This window comes from Rhamphochromis sp. 'chilingali', assembly GCF_963969265.1.
Source record: "Rhamphochromis sp. 'chilingali' genome assembly, chromosome: 18".
In the NCBI taxonomy this organism is placed as follows: domain Eukaryota; kingdom Metazoa; phylum Chordata; class Actinopteri; order Cichliformes; family Cichlidae; genus Rhamphochromis; species Rhamphochromis sp. 'chilingali'.
In genome coordinates, this window is record NC_137945.1 from 23,602,142 (window position 1) to 23,617,856 (window position 15,715).

Below are 15,715 nucleotides of genomic sequence, written 5' to 3' on the forward strand. Positions count from 1 at the left end.
TTGTTTCACCTCCTTTTTACACTTTCCCCTTTTAAGACATAAGATGGAAAACCACATTCAACTGCTCTGAAGAGTATGACACACGACGTGAAGCAGCCATGCCCTTCCCTGGTGATGTCATGGCTAATAACACAAAGCAGATTGTGGCATCTTAGTGAGAGTCTCTCCGGGAAAAATTCGACATGCATGGGAGAGGAAGTCTGGGATACAAGTACACTGCCAGCAAGAACTCTAATGGATGTTTTATCTAATGATCAACACACAGTGTGTTGACAACAAAAGGAAACACCCGCTTGAACAATGTGCGACCGTTGAACAGCCCCACCTAGAGCACACATTATTTTAAGAAATTAGCATCCACCAAAGCGCTGTGATTGATTTGATCACTGACGTTCCCTACAGACTGGAATTCACAACCAAATCTTTTGTCATACCAATTATCAACATACCTTTTCACTTAAAGCATGCGAGCACTGCAATGGACAAAACTAATGACTCAAGGACAAATCATGCCGATGATGGTTATATAATCTGACATAACAACAAAAGTGTAACCAAGGTGATGAGAAATCCCCAAAACATCAGGTCTTGTTAGAAATATTACATTTATTTATAAAATAGATATATTAAGAATTTATCACTGTGCAAATAAGAGCAGGCACCGTATAGAGCACTTTATAAGGGTGAAAACAAATGTTAATCATATCAAGATTATATTTCATCCCTAAGTACAAAAAAAATCAAAACTCTTCCTGTTTTGAAAAACAAAACAAAACAAGTGCTAAGAAAATATCAGCTTTACGATTAGAACATTTACCAAAAACTAATTTCATTTCTTAAACATAGCAGAACAGAGATGATGGAATATCATATGACAGCACATTTATCCACGTTACCTCAGTACTTATTGCTACCTACTAGGATGAAATGCAAACCTAAAGACTTGTGCAAAAAGCCTAAGCTTACAGAGTAGTTTGTTCTTTGAAACAACTACAAAGATACAGCATATACCTCACTAATGCCATGCGACACTCAAACTATAAATGTCTATTTGTTATCCAGGAATTACAGGTCTGCATTCAAATACAACATATGGTACATACTTAAAACGTATTTAAACTTATGCTGATAATCCATGCTTACTTGTATTGTGTATATTTTTACCCTGACCACAACAACCACTTCCGAAAACCAAATCATGCAGGATACCTGGTGTCCCGACTGAGCTCAGGTCTCAACAGAGTGAAAAAACACAAAACAAAAAAACAAAAGCAGGAGAGATGCAGATGTCATTACACACCAAAAGATTACAGCACCTCCTTTATCCCCTCCCTCATGGATGTTTCAGAAACTTGCATTTTTAAAGCACTTGTTCTGCTTTTACAGTTCTGTCTCTTTTTCTCCCTCATCATCTGTTTCTAAGTAGTATTCGTCATCAGTTGTTGTGTCCGAGCTGCTGTCTGATGACTCATCAAAGGTGCTGAGGCTGGATACATAACCTCTGGAGGGCAAATGCCCCCTGGACTGGCTGTCCCCTGGATGTAGTACTCCTGGCGAGCTAGGAAAGGTCGGAGAGGAAAGGCTGGGTGCTTTGGACATGCGCCTGGACACTGGTGACAGAGGAGGTGTTGGAGGAGGAGTGGGTGGGGCCTCTGCATCCCACACAAACTGGCAAATGTTCATGTTTGGACTCCGGAGGTGAGCAGGCTTGGAAGCTGTAGCATTTACATGTTGAGGAGAGTCTCCAGAGCTCCAGTTTGCCAAGCACCTGGTCAGCGATCGAGGCAAAGATCTTGATCGCATTTTACCAGGATCACTTGGGAAATATGATTTTCGACCATCTTCAGAAGCCTGAAAGTCATACACTGTGCTCCAATCGGATTTGACAGACCACTGATCCAAATCTCCACTATTACCTCCACAAGAAAAGGCAGACTGAGAGAGGTCACCCACACTCATGAATCTGGATCCTGTGGAAATACGTCCCGGTCCAGAGGGTCGACTGGAGAGAACAGAACTCACAGAAAAGGACTTCCCAGGCTCAATGCCATACTTTAAGTCTGCATAAGAGGATGCCAAGTTTTCCTTGTCATGTCCTGGGCTCACACATGGAGGACCTATGGATGCCCGGCTTTTTCTCGGAACTCCCAAGCTGATCCCTTCTCCGTGCTCGCACGGAGAGGAGCATTCTCTGCGGCGATGCAGCTTTGGGCTGTAGAAGACGCTGTCGTCTGTTACATCAGACGAGGAAAATGGGGACATTGGTGAAAGAGAGGAGAAGGGAGAGAATGGACTCCTGGGACTAGGTGTGGATCTCCTGAATGAAGCTGGAAAAGCTGGACTTCTACTGGGACTTGGATCTCTGGAAGAGAGGCTTGTTGCTTTATAATCTACTTGGTCTTGTTCAAGGTCTAACTGGTCAACTGTTGGACCGTGGACCGTCAGATAAACTGGGCCTTTCTTTTCAGAAATTTGTTCTGCACAAGCATTTTGCATGTCACGGTCTGTTTCTAGAGATGATTTTTCGGTCCAGCTGGAATGCTGATTTCCAACTTTTGTGTTTCCAGCAGCCGAGGACGGTATCAGAATGTATCTATCTTGCGTCCACCTGTTCGAAGCCTCTGTTTCCTGATTGTCGTTCAGCACCATTACTTTCTCTGGCACTGTTTCCTCTGGAATTTTGCTACTCTCAACACTCACATCGCTCGATCCGCTAACAGAAGGTGCTTGTGAGGTTGACCATCTTGTGCTTAATTTTTGCTTTAGTTTGCTAAAGACTTGGTCTACTTTGTTGTTACTCTTGGCCCTGTCTGACTCTGACCTTGTCAAACTGGAGTTTGGTGTACTGACGCTCTTCTTCAGTGCAAATCGGCTTCTCTTTGTGTTTTGTTCATTATTAACGTCCACTGAGAAAAACCTGCTTTTCCCCATTATAGTCTCCTTCATGCTTTTGCTGGAGTCTTCTGTCTCCCGGGACTGACTCTCTGTTGAGCTGCTGCTGTTGGAGCTCTGACCTGAATGACGACATGGTTCACCTGCTGCTCCTATACTCTGCCCTGTCAGGGACTGTTGACTAAATTTGGTCTCCATGGAAACCGGCGTGTTATTGGTATGCTGTAAAGCATTAGGTGTGGTGTTTTTTGTGGCTGTTGATGCATCTACTTTGGATTTAAGGCTGTAAACCAGTGTCTCAGTTACATATGTGGAGCCGTCTGCCTTATCACCTTGCAGGGAAGGAGGTCTGATGTGAATTCTGTTGTCTACAAGTAATAGCTTTCGCTCTTGGCCTTTATCTCCGCTGTTATTGTTGCTTGCTCGATCAGCTTCTGAAACCTCAACATTTGGACTTTCTTGTTTGGGAGGTTTCTTTTGGAAGGGTAAGGACAAGGAAAGGGAGGGTCTAGGAGGTGACATAGGAGGTTTGGATGTGGATAAGGTCATGACTGAAACTGGGTCAGTATTTACAGAGAGATGTGGGGTGTAATTTGACTGGGAGGGTTGTGAGAAGAGGGTTGGTCTGGTCGTTCTTGTCTTTGTCTCCCCTTGTGTCATCCTTGCGGACATGAGCGTGGAGTAAGGAGAAGAGCTATAACGAACCTTATAGCCACTTGAAAAGTCAGGAGGGAGGGAGAGAGGAGCTGAAGTACGGCACTGAACTGTGCCAGATTCCACTGATAGTGTCCTTTCATGCCTTGGTGTGGGCAAGTCCTGTCTTCCCTGGTAAAAAATCATAGTATCACCAGCTCTTTGCTTGCTTCGCTCAAACTCCCTGAATGCTAAATCAGCCGAGTCAGATGATAAGGATCTATACTTTCCTGGTTTTTCCACCTCAATGCTGGAGGTCTTGGGTTTAGGGGGACAAACAGAAGAACTTGTTGAACTGCTCAATCTCAGAAAGGAGAAGATGGATGGAGCATTTCGCATGTGCTTAGATGTAGCTTGAGGGGTCGCTTGGACTTCTGACGACTCTGGCTTCTCCACAGCGATGGACTCTGACTGTTGCAGATCCACTGAGTCATCCCATGTCACTCTTCTCACTTTCTTTTTCTCAAGTTTCTTTGGCTCTTTCTCTAAGCTGCTGGAATATTTCCCCTCTTTTTTAGGGCTTGAAGTTTCTGAAGTGGAGTTGGTAATAACTGGGGTTGCAGGAGGCGTTAGGAGAGTGGAGACAGTGGCAGAGGTAGGAGAGGTAACGGCAGAGGTGACAGCAGGACTGAGAAGGGAAGAACTTGAGGCAGTGGTGGCTACAGGGTGGCTGCCAGTGGCAGAGGAAGAAGAGTTGGAAGCAGTGGCGCTATAGTCTTTTTTGGAGACAGAACCGACTGTGGAAATCAGACTGGACATACTTTTAGGGTGGAAAGGTTTAGGAATGGAAGCATAACTTCTTTCAAATCCAAGAGGTGTGGCAGAGGAAATGTTGGTAAATTTTGTTTTCTGGGACAAAGAGCCAGTGGAGGTTGCATATGCCGAGGTATGAATATTGGTCTGAGAAGGAACAGACTGAGAATGGTAGGAAGGACTACTTTTCATTTTTGAGGTTTGGGGACCAGAGGCATTTTGACATGTATGAACTTTACCATTGACAGTACTGGTGATATCAAGAGAGAGCGGTGTGCTGATAAACCTGTGTGAGTCTATGCTGTGAGGAGGCATGGGGGTGTTGTTGGGTTTTGGTGGGAAATAATTATTTTTGTACTTGCTGCTGCTCTCTGTGGGTGTATCTGAGCTCCTGGGATTTTGCAAAGCAGATGGTAACTCAGACATATTTCCTGTATATGAACTATCGGTTAAATCATATTTGCCTGGATCTTTAGGTTGACACAGTGTTGTTTGTGCTGTAGCTCTGCTAATTTTAGAACTAGACAAAACATCTGGCACACTGTGCGGCTTTGGGTATTCTCTGTTGTTTACATTTGAGCTATACTGGTCCTTGACAGACCTGTGCAAATCACAGTCAGGTGAATTCCCAGCATTTCTTTGTCCGAGATGGTGAGTTCCTCCCTGTGCCCTCATAAAAAGGTTCATATTACCTGTGCAAACTGACTCTGCTGTGTTATTGTTGTCTCTGTTGTTGTTGACCGGACTACCCCTGCTTTTGTTATCAGGCTGACTTGGAGATGTCATGTCACTATTATTATTGGAGGGTGGAATTAAGGTTGTGTTTGGCTTGTCTTTGTTGTTGGTTGTGTCTTTTGGGGTGAAAGGGAAACTGCTTTCCTGGGTAACTTGCTTCCACCAGGAAGTTTGTTTCAGCGTGGTCCTTTTAGGAAAGGACTGGGTTTTCACTTGGGCAGAAGAGTCAAATGGGGGCTGTCTGGACAAGGAGACTGGGGTCTCTGAAAATAGAGTTTTACTTCTGTCCCTGTAGTTCTGTTGACTTTCTGATGGTCCTTTACCTAAAAATGTCTGTGAGGATGTGAGACTGGACTGAATCCTATTTATTGTCTGAGACTGTTGGACAAAGGGTTTGCCGTCTGCATTTTTGTCCACTGGTAAAGATGCAAAGATGAACCTGTCAGAGGTGCTCTGCTCTCTCAGGCTGGAGGGTGATGGGGAAAGGACAGGGCTAGTTTCAGTTGTCCTGTAAGAAATAGATGATGGAGAGAGGAGCGGCTTTGGCCTCTCTTGTTCATTATTATTGAGAAAGCTCTGTGAGAGATTCTTGCCACCGATGTTGCCTCTCCTTAAAGAAAGAAGTACGTTGCTGGTTGTTGGTTTGGAGCTTGAAGATGAGTGTCCGCCTTGATGGACAGTTTGTGGATTTTGCCTTTGTTCATTTTGGCTCTGCGATACAGAGGCACTGGTAGCTAAAGCGCTTAAAGAACCTCTGTCTATTTTTCTATTGTCCATCCTTCCAGAGTTCACGTCCAAAGAAACAGTTTTAATCATTTCCCTTTTAGATTCCAAGCTCAAAGGATCACTTTTAGTTGACCAGTCCACTGTGTTCCTCCTGAGATCTGAAAATGGGGGCCTCAGTTGGGTTCCCAGTCCACCTGTAAACCCCCTCTCCACACCATGTTGGCTTCGAGTCTGCTGAAAACCACGGTTTGCTGCAGCACCTGTCACATCTTGCGTATTTCCCTGGGCTTCAGAGCTGCCGGTTCCATCAAATCTTTTGGAACGTCGCAGTCGAACACTCCAGTGAGGAGCGAGAACCGTGACCATGGAGGAAGACAACATAGTTCTGGGCGGGTCAGATAATTCCTGAAGACGGTCTGCAAGGCCTTTTGTACGGTCCTGTATATTTCCCTCTGACTCAGCTCGAGTTAGAGATCCAGTGTAAGTCCTTGGTTGTGATCCAAATGGAAGTCTGTGCAAGGCATTAAGCTTATGTGTCCCAAAGTCACTATTTGAACAAGCCTGAGTTCTGCTCAAGTCCCTGGTAATCTCCAGTTCATTGCAATCAGCAGTGATGACCTTGTCTTTCTCCTTGGCTGGAAATGGTATTACCTCTGACAATCGATAGATGCTGGGTGCCTCTATAGAGGTTTGTGATGCAGACGTTCTTCCATTAATCTGTTAAAATAAAAACTTTTACTGACAGGACCCACTTTTTGCATACTAAATTACAATTTTCTGAACACCTGCCATCACCAACAATTAAAATCTTAATACTTTAAACTTTATAATATTTATAATATAAATAAAAAAAGTTCTACAAAACAATTCCTATGACCCATACTAGAATATTCAATAACATATATTTGCATTTGCCTAGCTGTATCATTAAAGTCCAATGATTTTCATATTCACATTAAATTTGGGCTTATCATATTATACCAATGCAAATTCTGTGCACAGGAATGTAAAAAGCTTTCTAACTTTGACAGCTAGTGATCAATGGTAGCGGCTTTTCAGAATTTTAAATTGCCTGCACTGAGGCCCAAGCTTTTCTTGAGTGTCTGTTCCCATGCAGTAGTTATTTAAGAGATCCTTGACAAACAGGTTATCTTGAAAGACATGAAAGATTAGCAGGGAAACACACTCACAAGGAACACAAACACACCCTGTCACTTATAACTGTTAAAATAACAATGAATCTAAAACCATATTTTTAACATGGTGTCACCATTGCTTTATGTGACTTTTCAAAGATTTTTAAACACTTTAAACTTCTGATCTGTACTTTTGATTAGATTCTGGATTCTGGATCAGTGGGAGCAAAGTTTGCAATTTCACATTTGGTCTATATCAGGTTTACACTGTGCGTGTGTGTAATGTGCTTGATTCTATTAGACTGTAGTCTTTACCTGAAAACTGCTGTCCTTGATCACAAATCGCTGTGGTTCAATCAATCTGTTGATACAAAGAGAAGACACAGTGTATTAGATTTCTGGGTGCATGCTGCAGCTGCGACAGTTCTGTGAAAAAGGAAACTGAGACATTGTCACAACTTTCTAAAATAATGCACTTTTTTAGTGTTGCAGTGCAAATTTTGTTGCATACAAAGACACACACAACTGGGGCAATCTTTGATTTTGTTAGTGGTGAATGTGCAGTGTAAACTTAATTTTTCTTAATTTCTGCTACAAGTCTCATTTCTGAATGTCAGACGGTCCAACTGTTTTGAATGAAACATTAGAGGGATTAAATCTAGAATTTGCCACAGCAATGCCGATCGACGGGAACGTTCGCATTCCTCACATCAATCACCGTCTCTAAACACAACTTTCTCACCGGCAGATGTAAACTAAAGTCACACCTACTAAGCAATCATGCAAACACTTACTTACTTTTTTAAATTGATGTGGAACACGTTGTACAAGTACAGTTCACACACAAGTTGTCTATATAAGGCCATGTTGGACTGACATGAACGCAGGTAACTAGTACACAGCTAACACACTTTATTAAGCGTACGTCCGCGTTTATGCAAACACTTGACTCTTCCAGGTCCTTTGTCTCAGACTAAAGAATGCAGACACAGCTCGTTTACTGATTGACAGGATGTTGTAAATCGAGTGATTAAAATGTGATCAGTGGCCGGCGTTCCTCTTTGCAGACCTCAGAAACAGTTTGTGAGATGTAGATTTACCGCTTATTAGGAGACACACTTGGAAAAAAATGTAGGGAAGATCAGTTCAGCAGCGATACACCTCAAAACACACAAGGAATCAAATCCCAGGGTTCTCTGATATGTCTCAGTCATTTCAAACTCGAAGGCTCCGCCCATGGGTGTGTCTGAAATAGGGTGGCACTCGTCCCTCCCTTAAAAACTTTTGCTTCATTTAAGTATTTACAGGAAATCTATATTTGTGTAATTTGTGTAATATTGCATTATAGATCAAGTTATATAGCTTTTACTTAAGTAAAAAAAATGTTTCCACGTTGCAAAGCAACTATCCATCACAATACTGTTTAAATTCTTGTGCAGCTGCACTTTTCACATAATAAATCTACAATAGGATGCAGGGCTGTGTATGAGCTTGAAGATTGTGGTTTCTACACTAGTTTTCCACACTTGTTAATGTCATACAGTAGGGGCTGCAACTAAAGATTATTTTGGTAGTCAACTAATCTGCTAATTTTTCTTTGATTAGTCAGTGATTATTTCAATAACTCTTTTCTCCCCTTCATGTTGACAAACCTGTTCTAGGTTCTAGTACCTCACCTGCTCAAGTCTGTCCACCTGTGAGGTCACCCTGTTGTCTCGTCCCATGCTAATCATGCTAAAGATGCTCTCTGTCAAGACTTCAGCCAGAGGTGCAGTGAGCCTCTTTACAGGACAAACTCATCTATACACCTTTGCTTAATACTAGTAAAACAGAACAATACAGAATTAGAAATCACTAATTAATAATAACTAATAATTTGGTTAGATAGCATAGTGTCTCAGATTGTGTAGTATTCGAAGCCATTTATACTCTTTACTGATTATATGTATAATTAATTACTGATACGGTCCAACCCACAGATTAGCAACCTAACGTTAGATGGAAAAGGTTTACTATCCAGAATAAATGCTCATTTTAATTTGAGAAAACAAACAAACAAACTAGGAGGCAGAGTAGCTAATCCTGTTTAATGCTTTACTATCACATTTCACTCATTAGCTAACAAAACTGAAAAACTGTGTTCACATGGCAAGCATCATCCATGGGAAGTTTCTGACAGGTAGGCTAACATAAACACTACTGTACAATCATTTACATAAACAAGGTATAAATGCGACACACTAAATTAGCTCTCTAAAGCTGAACCATTCATAGTTGATGTCATAGCTCCAGGGAGCTCGTTACAAAAACACATTTAGAAGGTATTTGTGTATGATGTGTCGACAATAAGATTTTGTCCAGATTAATTTTTATAACCGACGTCATCAATTATAGTGACAAATTGTTGCAGCCCTATCATACAGACAGATGGGGAGTAACATGATTATGGGATGCTGTCCTGAATGCCAGAGCAGAACAGACTGTTCACTGACGTGTGCTCCAGAAACAAAGTGTCTAAATGAATCAGTAATCAAGGCCAGTCAGTAAATGTATCCCTTCCCTTGCTTACCTGTATAAACTCTTGCTGTGTTTTATGCCTGGATTAGTGGAGAGTCTGAGGACGTGGCAGGAGGTGAAGCTGGACTGCTGGAACTGGATATCTGCATCACCACAGGAAGAAGTTTGGTCCTTTCTTAGTGCTGCAACACATTCAGAATTCAGTGATTATGAGGTGTTTACAGCTGAAACCCAAAACAGAAGAGATTCTTGACTCAACTTTTTAAGAGCTATAGCTTAAATGTCAGATGCACGTTTCACCTTTGTGTGTTTCCTTCTGTGTGATTGCTGATTGGTGAGAGAACTGCTCAGCTGGGCGTTTGTCACCATGGCGTTCCTCCTGCTTGAATGTTTCACCAAATGTTTCATCTTGTTGTTCTCTAAAAATAAATAAATAAGTAAATGAACAAATAAAAACTTGATGCAAAATAACTAAACTTGAACTCGATTATTCAATTTTTGCGTTGCGCATTTTCTCTCTGCGCAAACTCAACACTTTGAAACATTTTTTAGTAATAATGTCTGTTCATCTCTGTCACACCGAGAACGGGCTCTGCAGAAACACAGCCTTCCTTGTTCTCCTTCAAAAAAAGATAAAGATAACTACGTACTTTTTTTCAATAGCTCCATCAGTGGTTTCATATCTACCCACCAGCAGTCACAGGAAGTTAAGAAGAATTTATCCTAAACTGGATTTCACACAAAACCCTAAAACTACGTACATACTCAAAAATAAAGAAGCGATGTGATTCCCCCCTTTAGTATGATGATGACTAAAAGCAGCATCACCAGACACAGTAATACTGCAATATTTTTACCAACTTTATGATATTATTGCAATTTTTTTAACAATTTGCGATTTGCTTAGCATTCCAATGATGATTTATCACCTATTTCCAAATGCAAATTATGTCCTTTATTTTTTTTACGCAAAAAGAGATCGTCACTGTCGGTGTGTAGTTCCATCTACAACATCTTTTCCTGTCCACTCAAAAGTCTAAAACTGAAAAAGAGCCGTATTATTATTATTGTTTGGTCCGCTGTAATCTAGTTTCCGCAGCATGAAATCAAACTGAGAACTGAAGGAAATTCAAGCAGCCGTGCTTCTCTCATCTCATCATTCCGGCAGTGCTGGACCGATAAGCAGTGGTTATATAACTATTCGGCATCTCGTTCCACACTTTCTGTTACAACCAGGGTACAGAGCTAACACACCCACTCACTCAAACATGCATATGCACATTTACTGCCGCAACCCAACGCTGAACCCACGCTGGCGTGCCAACTACCGATCACGATGATGACACCAGAACAAAGATGAGGCGGTTACTGAAACAGAAATGTACGTGTCGCTGCAACCTTTGTTCGGTAAACAGAACAAACGAAATGGCAACAATTATCTCTTACAGGACATTCTGGGATCACTTTCTCTATTTTTATTGCATTCAGCAGTTTGGAAGTGGATGGAAATTGTTGCTTAGGAGTCTTTATCTAACCTGTGGTGCTTTTTGTGATCACAAAATGAAGCCCTTTGATTTTTTTTTTGTAATAACATGGCACATCATAGAAAGCTGTAGCTCTCACTATCCACCTTGCCTTCAGGGGCCACTCATTGGCCTCATTAGAGTGCTGGGAGGCGATTATAAAAGCCTGCCACGACATGACATGAGAGAGGAGCGGAGAGAAAAGAGGAAGGCAGGGAAGGAGATCTTCGCGCTCTTCTACAGCATTTCAGAGCCAAAGATAACACACCTTCAGTGAACCCCAACCAGCTGCAGAACTCTTCCCACATCACGGCTCTGTCAGTGCTTATCAACCTGTAAGAGCCCTGGTTGATAAGTGACAGGTCTGTGATTAGTGATCACAAGCACAAGACCCAATTTAGAAAGTATATTTTTAATTTATGTGACTAGTGAAAGGTATATGGCTTTTCTTTTAATCATTATCTGCATCACTAGCTCCGTGGTTACATAAACATGTGCTGATTTGTCCACCTGAGGACGAAGGTACAGCCTGACGGCTGCAGTCACACAAACTGCTGAAGTAATCATGAAATCGATTGAGCACTGCGGTGCCTCCAGACCGCTACCACCACGTAGCTCCATTAACTGAAACAAACTTAAAAATGATGTACGTGGACTTTGGTGCCACTTTGAATGGATATTTTGTTTGTTCCCTGATGGCCAAGAGTTAGGACAAGGACATCAAACTCATCATCACATACACCCTACATTGATCTTAAATGGGTCGGACTTATTCACAAATTATTCACAGCAACAGTTACACCAAGGTCCTTTATATTAAAATAGAAAACACAAGATAATATAGGAAAAATAAATACAATTTTGAGAAATGGTGATGCAATAAATGAAAGAAATCTGTCAGCATGATTCTTTGGTGCTTAAATCGTAAACAAATGTATAAAATTGCAATTATAATTATAATAAAATATATATAATTATTAAAGAAAATGTTTGTGAATCACTGAAAATGTTTTTTTTAACCCAATGTAAATAAATAAATAACAGAAATGTTTTTAAAGCTTTTCTGTGGGACAAATTGGAGTCATTGCTTGGTCCCTGGGCCTTGTGTTTGACACCCCTGACTTAGGAGAACAATTCAATAAATTCAACAAAAACATAAACTGCATAATTTGATTAGCCAGGGATACAGTAGGGTTAGACATGGCGTTGTCACGGGCTAAATTTTCACTGTTCCCTTTCAGTAGATGGAATTGCTGACATGTAATAGCTCAATACTAAGGTAGTTATTTCCTCTGTTAATTGAGCGCGTCCTGGATATCAGTTCTGGCTAAAATCGGTCCGGCTGCTGATTGATACAAGAATATGTGTTAAGACATGCTGAAATACCTCACCTACGAGGCATCCCTGAGGCGTCCTATTCAGAAATCCCAATCATCTCGACTTGTATTTCAGCTGTGAATTTTATTTTATTTTTTTACAATTTATTTCTTCGTTTTTCACAAAATTAAATGACTGGAAAAATTATTGCTATTGGCGTCAGATATTGGCTGTCCTACAAAAAACACGTACTGCCTCAGAATTTCACAATTTGTGCATTCCTACGTTATTGTCTTTGAATAATTAAAAAAAACTGTGGCAAGTCTTCACACATCCCCAGCTGTCACTGGGTAGTTTTGTTCAGCCACGAAACGCTCCAAATGTGAACAACTCAAGATGGAAGAAATGCCAAATGCTTAGTATTGGTACTTTTGAAAATATGACTTGAAAACGTCTTTACTGAACTAAATCTTGGTAGCATGCTCTGGTTAAAAACCAGATGGATTTGAATCCATGTTGAATAACTGAAGTTATTTTCAATTGCAGTTATTCAAATTGCTTATTCAACTTACAGATGGTGTATTTTTTTTTTGCTAACAAGAAGACAAATTAGCAATTTCTTTTTCAGTTTAGCTGAGTTGTTATAAACTGTCCAGGATGACCGTGTAAATGCATGAAATAATAAATCTATAACCTCATGTGTAGGCATCAGCGACCTCTGATCCCCTGTCTGCAGATGCACAATGCTTGTGCTACCCCGTGCTGTGAATTGGGACTCTGTTTGTTTTGATGGCTTTGCGAGCTGATGAGTAATGCAATTGTAATCCGTGAGAGACTCTTTGAGCCACAGTGTTGTGCACAGAGACGCTCGTAAAATTATGTTGGTGTGTTCCCTTCACTTTAGGTCAGCTTTGCTGTGGGTGTGTGTCCATATCTGCCAACTAACACTTACATAACCGCAAGGATCCAAGTGTGGGTGTGAACTCAGCACTGACAATCACATGTGATGCTCCAACTCCGGCAAATGATTTACACCTCAAACTTCTATTTCAGGTTCACCTAAAGACAACTTAATCACTTTGCCTGCATGCAAAGTTGGCCGAGACAAAGTGAGACTTGTTCTTTTGCTGCCACGCCTCGAGTCCCTGTCAGATTTCCAGTGGTGTTGTTTATTTTTCAGCCCATAGGTAGGAACAGAGTGGATAGACTTAGGAGGAATTAGCAGGAGGATGTGGAGATAAACAGAGGCAGAGCCGTGGACATGCACAGGCAGCAGGAGTGTGTGTGCCTCAGAGTGAACTCTGGGCCTGGGTGTGCATGTATGAGCTCGCCTGTTAAGACTGAGAAGCTGAGCTGCACAGAAGTACAACGCTGATGATGCCACAGTGTGTGGTTTAGTTTAGTCAATGACAAAGGCATGCACCCACACACGATATAAAAGGCAGCTCAGCTTGATAGCGCAGTGAATTCATAAGTGCATTCAGTAAAAAAGGAAGAAGCATAAATCCTATGCTCAAAAGCTCCTTTCATTACATTCTGCACTCAGTCTTTAGAAATATGCTTGAGCCCAGTCGTGTCACGTTTCATGAGTAAGAAAAAGAGCGTGTCACCAACCAAATCCTGTTCAAAACTCTAACGCCCTGCATCCAACCACCCCAACGGAGCTTTACACGGTCGTTACATCAATATGAAGTCGTCATTTATACAGAACAGCACATAACACACAATAATCACTGATATTACTTCTCTTCAAAAAGTTCCACCCGCCTCTTTACTCTGTTTAAAGCAGCAGGTGGGCGCGAAGCAGCTGTAAACCACGTATAAATGGCGAAACGAGTGAAATATCTCAGTGCCGAATACGATGCAATAATGTGATAAATGTTCACAACGTTTCTCTCGGCTGTGAGGTGTTTGTGCGTTTCAAGCACACCGCTGCTTCTGTAAAAATTGATGTTTTTTAAACGCGGTTTGGCACGGAGGCTTCTCTTTCCTCTCGCTTCGCAGTTAAAAAGGCAAAACGAGGCTAACACGGCATACAGGAGCGGCTAACATGTCGTTTTAAAAGCCTCATAAATACTAGATAAACACAGGGTGGTTGGTAAAGTTGACTTTCGGGAGCTTTCCACCTACCTTGCAGTTGTAGCCCGTGTCCTTGTTGCTGCTGCTGCTGCTGGTGTCCCGTACAGAGGCGTAGCTGTCTCTCCTCCTACAACTCTGAGCTCTCCTGCGTCACTTGTTGACATCCTATTTTAACCGGTTAAGTAAGCCTTCAGCATTCAGACTGGATTTAGAGAACATCTTAAAAATTTGGTGCGGAATTTAGTCCAAATTTCCCATGAGAACAGCCCAGGTACCCGTGACCGGGAGAACCACTCACTGCTGGTTAAAGGTCAACTCTTCCCGTGACGAACAGGTGAGCGGCGGGCAAATGAGCCCGGGCAAACAGACCTGCTGCTGAGGCTCTTATCTAGAAACGTCACCCACTTGGATCATTTCCTTCTCTGGTCACTTTGAGGAAAAAACTGCCATTAATGCTTCCTGGCAGCATGCCCTGGAGGCACACCTTTGAACAAAGAAGGAAAGTACTTTTACAAGGCCCTCTGTCAGGAGCGTTTGCAGGATTATTTTGTAATGGGGTGACAGTACAAAGAAGAAAGAGAAATCTGAATAGCTGATCAGAAAAAGAGTGTACAGTAGAAAAATTGGATTACAGTACAGTTGGCAAAATTTAATTTTTACTTGAAAGTCATAATCCTGCTTAATTGGCCTAACATTACAAATGTCCATAAAAATGTCTTCAAACTAATCTAAGGTGGAGCCCCCCATGCCCAAACTGCATTCTGCAGACCTTGTGCTATGTGGTAGAGGTGGAGCAGATTGATCCAGATATGACAGCATTGTTACTAACCTGGTATTGGTATCAGATAGGATTGATTCATTGTTTCTAAACCCAGTATGTAGCCCACTGAACTGTGTTACATTAAATAGGTTTTTTTTGGAAATGAAGAAAATATACTTCAAACAGACACTATTGTGTGATGTCACGTCTATTGTATTTATAGCCTATAGCACATTTAATTAACAAGTTTCAAAATGCATGAAAAGCTAAAAGGTGTGGTTAACTAATTGTTGTGAGAAGTAAAAGCAACAGTGATTTTGTGGTCGGTAAAATGTGTTCAGAAATTTGCAAACTGATGATGATTCATCTCACAAATCCTGACACATTGCTCTCCCCTATATGAGCAGGCTTTATAGGGTAAAGGATTTGGTATCTCTGAGAATTCTGGCCTTGTATTCACTTGATATCGGATCAGTGCCAAACAATGCCTAACTCTCCATTTGAGGTTATTTATGATACAAAAACACACACTTAGGTTTATTCTTTCAATTTCTTTGAAAAATAGTATTGCAGTCATTTTCCTG

At 41.5% G+C, this 15,715-nt stretch overlaps 1 protein-coding gene across 1 annotated transcript; it reads right to left on the minus strand.

Moving 5' to 3' along the window:
• Positions 1–599: 599 nt before the first annotated feature.
• LOC308385524 (uncharacterized protein) lies at positions 600–14,702 on the minus strand. Its single transcript, XM_080864501.1, has 5 exons — positions 14,423–14,702; positions 9,753–9,871; positions 9,505–9,634; positions 7,251–7,296; positions 600–6,516 (listed from the first exon to the last, which is right to left on the minus strand). Exons 1-5 carry the CDS (start codon positions 14,533–14,535, stop codon positions 1,381–1,383), a joined length of 5,544 nt encoding a protein of 1,847 aa, XP_080720627.1. The 5' UTR covers positions 14,536–14,702; the 3' UTR covers positions 600–1,380.
• Between the last annotated feature and the right edge of the window lie 1,013 nt (positions 14,703–15,715).

Coding starts and splice junctions, on each gene's coding strand:
- LOC308385524 (XM_080864501.1), bottom strand. CDS start 14,535: ATGTCAACAAGTGACGCAGGAGAGCTCAGAGTTGTAGGAGGAGAGACA. Junction 9,635..9,752: donor ACAGAAGGAAACACACAAAG/GTGAAACGTGCA, acceptor AATGTGTTGCAG/CACTAAGAAAGGACCAAACT. Junction 6,517..7,250: donor TCAAGGACAGCAGTTTTCAG/GTAAAGACTACA, acceptor TTATTTTAACAG/ATTAATGGAAGAACGTCTGC.